The following is a 5,607-nucleotide window of genomic DNA, read 5'->3' on the forward strand; positions in this document are numbered from 1 at the left end:
GAGGGGCTCGGCTCCGGCCGGCGAGAGCCACGGCAACGCGGGCGCGCGCGGGCGGAAAGAGCTCGTCCTCGTCGGCACGGAAGACGGAGGCAACGCCTGACGTCGATGGTGGCATGCGGCCTGGACGCCCATGGTGGCCAGGGGGCGGAGCCGACACGCCGGCGGCGGCCAGAGAAACAGAGAGCTGTGGGAGAGCGCGAGGGAGTGGTGTGGTGGGACGGGTCACGGGAGGATGTATTGGGGCTGATATTTGCAAGGGCATTTCTGTAATTTCACATACACATTGGTTTGCGTGTCCAGGGCTAGACGTGCAAATATTATTGGACGGAGGGAGTAATTATGAGTTGCATGCCACGAAAAGTGATTCACATTTGATCATTCACAATTATGTCTTTAAATTAATTTATTATAAAAATACATCTCATAATCTAATGGTATTTATTTGGTATCATAAACATAAATAATTTTTTACCTATAATTGGTCAAACTTAAGGTAGTAAAACGTGACATATTCTTTTGGAGACGGAGGTAGTACATCCTATGGAGCTATGCTAAGAAAAATCATAATGGCAACCTGTCAAATTCTGGCAACTTGCTATGGTGCTAATCACGGAATATGGCAGTTGAGGCTGCAATTGTGCTCACTGCTTGCATGAGAAAAAAAACTAATGGAAATCATATCAAGTAATATTCACCATGCTCTCTAAGACCGTCTTCAACGAGAATGTATATGGACACCCAAACTTAAAATGAGTAACAGAGATATAAAACTAGCCTTCAATAGACTACTTATACGGAAAACCTATTTTGAATTGCCTGATAGACATAACCCAAATGAGTATCATTTTCCCTGGAAACCCATTTACAGAAAGGATTCTCTTTAAGGTCTTGTTGTTGAAGAAGATATCAAGATGCGAATGGGTATTGAATCCTTTGACTATAGCGCTACCCAAAGATTAAATGAGTCTTGCATTTTATGCGTTGTTGTTGATATACTACCTTGTAGCTGGCTATAAAATAACTTATTCTGTAGCCACTTTGAGTTACGATAATTACTATGTTAATTTACGAGATTATAGTAACTCCTTACTAAGTGGTTTACTATAACGTTATGATAAATATCCCCATGTATTATAGTAATCCAACTACAAAATAAGTTATTTTGTAGCCACCTCAATTTACGATAATTTTATATACTAATTTACGATAATGTCAATACATATTTACGATAGTTGGGTTACTATAACACATGGAGATATTTACCATAACGTTATATTAAACCACTTAGTAAGGAGTTACTACAATCTCGTAAATTAACATAGTAATTATCGTAACTCAAAGTGGCTACAGAATAAGTTATTCTGTAGCCGGCTACAGGACAGTAGTTCTATATATATATATAGATATAGATATATAGGGATATATATATATATATATATATATATATATATATATATATATATATATATATATATATATATATATATATATGGAGAGGCTATTCAGTAGCCGGCTACAAAATAAGTTATTCTGTAGCCACCTCCATTTACTATAATTTTATATACTAATTTACCATAATATAAATACATATTTACGATAGTTGGGTTACTATAACACATGGGGATATTTACCATAACGTTATATTAAACCACTTAGTAAGGAGTTACTATAATCTCGTAAAATAACATAGTAATTATCGTAACTCAAAGTGGCTACAGAATAAGTTATTCTGTAGCCAGCTACAGGATAGTAGTTATATATATATATATATATATATATATATATGTGTGTGTGTGTGTGTGTGTGTGTGTTCACAATGTCGTGAGAATTCTCACAAAAGTACCACTTTTTAAGTTAGCATTATGTCCTGAGCAATCATGGTGACAAGCAAACAAGACGTCCTCTGTGCGTCTCTGATGATCCTTCGTGCACAATTGTTAGTGCGCCTGCTCAGCTGGAGAGACCCTGCAGCTTAATCATCACTTCTTAATATGCAAAAACACAAAACAGATATCCAATCTCAGACAGAAAGGGGAAAACAATTAAGGAAGCATCATCATATTCAAAGGCTGAGTAAAGCTCAGCATGAGTTTTTTAACGACAACCTCAAAGTCAAACTGCCCCCAAACAAATTCAAGTTCAACTTCTACCACGACAACACGACAACTCCTACCAAGTGACACGATCGGCCAAAGAGCGAGGAAACATTACGCATCTCGGACCCCTCGATGCACAGGGCCAGCTTAGTCGACTTCCTCGATCTTGGGGCCAGCGCCGCTGCTGCCGCCGGCCGGTGCGTCCTCGTCCATGCCCGCGGCGCCGCCCGTGTCCGCGCCAGCGCCCTGGTACATCTTGGCGATGATGGGGTTGCAGATGCTCTCCAGCTCCTTCATCTTGTCCTCGAACTCGTCCGCCTCCGCGAGCTGGTTGCTGTCCAGCCAGCTGATGGCGCCGTCGATGGCGTCCTCGATGCGCTTCTTGTCGTCCGCGCCCAGCTTGGAGGAGACCTTGTCGTCCTTGATGGTGTTGCGCATGTTGTACGCGTAGTTCTCCAGGGAGTTCTTGGCGTCCACCTTCTTCTTGTGCTCCTCGTCCTCCGCCTTGTACTTCTCCGCCTCCTGCACCATCTTCTCGATCTCCTCCTTGCTCAGCCGCCCCTTGTCGTTGGTGATGGTGATCTTGTTCTTCTGCCCCGTCGTCTTGTCCTCCGCAGACACGTTCAGGATGCCGTTCGCGTCGATGTCGAAGCACACCGTGATCTGGGGCACGCCGCGGGGCGCCGGCGGTATGCCGGACAGCTCGAACTTGCCGAGGAGGTTGTTGTCCTTGGTCCTGGCGCGCTCCCCTTCGTACACCTGGATCAGGACCCCCGGCTGGTTGTCGGAGTAGGTGGAGAACACCTGCTCCTTCTTCGTCGGTATGGTGGTGTTGCGAGGGATCAGCACGGTCATCACGCCGCCGGCCGTCTCCAGGCCCAGGGACAGCGGGGTGACGTCGAGCAGGAGCAGGTCCTGCACCTTCTCGTTGCCCTCGCCGCTCAGGATGGCGGCCTGGACAGCCGCGCCGTACGCCACGGCCTCGTCGGGGTTGATGCTCTTGCAGAGCTCCTTGCCGTTGAAGAAGTCCTGCAGCAGCTGCTGCACCTTGGGGATGCGGGTGGAGCCGCCCACGAGCACGACGTCGTGCACGCTGCTCTTGTCCATCTTGGCGTCGCGGAGGCACTTCTCCACGGGCTCCATGCACTTGCGGAAGAGGTCCATGTTCAGCTCCTCGAACCGGGCGCGGGTGATGGTGGTGTAGAAGTCGATGCCCTCGTACAGCGAGTCGATCTCGATGGTGGTCTGCGCGGTGGACGACAGCGTGCGCTTGGCCCGCTCGCAGGCCGTCCGCAGACGCCGCAGCGCGCGCGGGTTGCCGCTGATGTCCTTCTTGTGCTTGCGCTTGAACTCCTGCACGAAGTGGTTGACCATGCGGTTGTCGAAGTCCTCCCCACCCAGATGGGTGTCACCGGCGGTGGCCTTCACCTCGAAGATGCCCTCCTCGATGGTCAGGAGCGACACATCGAAGGTGCCACCGCCAAGGTCGAAGATGAGCACGTTCTTCTCGCCGCTGCTGGTGGCCTTCTTGTCGAGCCCGTAGGCGATGGCCGCGGCGGTGGGCTCGTTGATGATACGCATCACGTTGAGCCCGGAGATGACGCCGGCGTCCTTGGTGGCCTGCCTCTGGGAGTCGTTGAAGTAGGCAGGCACGGTGACCACGGCGTTCTTGATGGTGGAGCCGAGGTAGGCCTCGGCGATCTCCTTCATCTTGGTCAGCACCATGGAGGAGATCTCCTCGGCGGAGAACTGCTTCTCCTCGCCCTTGTAGTTGACCACGATCATCGGCTTGTCGGCAGGGCCAGCCACGACCTTGAACGGCCATAGCTTCATGTCACTCTGCACGGACGGGTCCGAAAACCTCCTACCAATCAACCGCTTCGCGTCTGCATCCATCCAGAAAGACGAGACATCAGTCAGCAGGGCCGTCAAACGACAGCAGAAAAACACACGTTCAATACGGTATAAATCAGCTGAATAATATTAAAATAAAACAGCAGGGCCGTCAAATGACGGCAGAAAAACACACGCTCAATACGATAAATCAGCTAAATATTAAAATCAATGATCAGGTAAGGCACATTTTAATCAATGATCAGGTACGGCACATTTTCGAATACTACAGTCTGAAATTACTAACCAACGAAAGGTGACGGCGACAATTTTGTACAGGACAGCGTTCCAGCACAAATTCAGTACAAAAATGTAATTGCACGCGGTGCAATCCACCTAAACCGCTAAACGGATCTAGAGTAGCTACACCAGAGGCGACAAAGGTAACTACTGATTGCAAATCTGATCGAAAAAACTTACTGCAGTTATTGCTATTACAAAGTTCGAAAAACACAGGATTACATTGAGACGGCAGCATCTGATTTTGAGCGACAAATTCCACAGATCGACTCGCATCCCCCTAATTGTTAAACTATCCTACTCATATGGAGAACTCATATGGAGAACATAACAAAGTAGCTGATTGAAACAAATCAGATGTTTAAGGTTACTGCTGCTCATGTTGCCAATTGAAACAGAGTAGAAATTGCTCAGATGTTTAAGGTTACTGCTGCTCATATTGCCAATTGAAACAGAGTAGAAATTGCTCACTAAAACAAATTCCAGTAGATCTACAAGCATCTGAAGCGTCAAGATTAATGTAAAACTCCGCAGCATCAATGATTAATGATGAACTCCGCATCCGCAGCATGGAATCAAACAACGCTAGTGCTAGTTTGCGTTCCAAGTTCAAAGTGAAAAGGGAAAGGAAGAGGATGGCATCTGACACGTACCGAAGACGGTGTTGGTGGGGTTCATGGCGACCTGGTTCTTGGCGGCATCGCCGATGAGCCGCTCGGTGTCAGTGAAGGCGACGTACGACGGCGTGGTGCGGTTCCCCTGGTCGTTGGCGATGATCTCGACGCGGTCGTGCTGCCAGACGCCGACGCACGAGTACGTCGTGCCCAGGTCGATCCCGATCGCCGGCCCCTCCCCCTTGGCCATCTCTTCCTCTTGTACGAACGAAAAACTACTGCTCCTCCTTCCTTCGAACCCTCGCAGGTCGTGCTGCTGGTTGCAGTTGCAGAGAGATTGGTTCGTGGAAACTTCTTTTTTTTCTCAGACGAGACGTGGGACACGGGGAGGAGCCGAGGAGGTTTTATTGAGGAGATGGCGGGTCTAGAAGGTTCGGGCTCGGGCGATCTTGGCCGTTGGATTGGGGTTCTGGAATGCTCTGGAGGGTGCTGGTTCTGGGCTTGTGACGGGAGGCCGACACGGCGGCGGGTGGCGCCTGGCGCGCGTCTATGGCCTGTAAGCATGTTCGTTTGTGTTATCATTCGTATTTTTCCGGCTTGTCTTTTTAGTTGACATAGGTTTTTTTTTCATGATAAATCAATAGGATCAGTATTTTAGTTTATTTTTTCAGCGAAGCGAACAGATATGTAGGCGGCTAGCCTGTTGAGGTGGGCCCCTTAGACTTCAACAACAACATCTAAAATACAAGATTCATTTAATTTTT

At 48.2% G+C, this 5,607-nt stretch overlaps 1 protein-coding gene across 1 annotated transcript; it reads right to left on the bottom strand.

Annotated features, from left to right (window-relative positions):
- Positions 1-2,042: 2,042 nt before the first annotated feature.
- LOC136517229 (heat shock 70 kDa protein 4) lies at positions 2,043-5,224 on the bottom strand. The gene is made up of 2 exons (XM_066510760.1): positions 4,883-5,224; positions 2,043-3,982 (listed from the first exon to the last, which is right to left on the bottom strand). Exons 1-2 carry the CDS (start codon positions 5,091-5,093, stop codon positions 2,244-2,246), a joined length of 1,950 nt encoding a protein of 649 aa, XP_066366857.1. The 5' UTR covers positions 5,094-5,224; the 3' UTR covers positions 2,043-2,243.
- Between the last annotated feature and the right edge of the window lie 383 nt (positions 5,225-5,607).

The sequence above is a fragment of the Miscanthus floridulus genome, chromosome 17 (genome assembly GCF_019320115.1).
Source record: "Miscanthus floridulus cultivar M001 chromosome 17, ASM1932011v1, whole genome shotgun sequence".
Lineage (NCBI taxonomy): Eukaryota > Viridiplantae > Streptophyta > Magnoliopsida > Poales > Poaceae > Miscanthus > Miscanthus floridulus.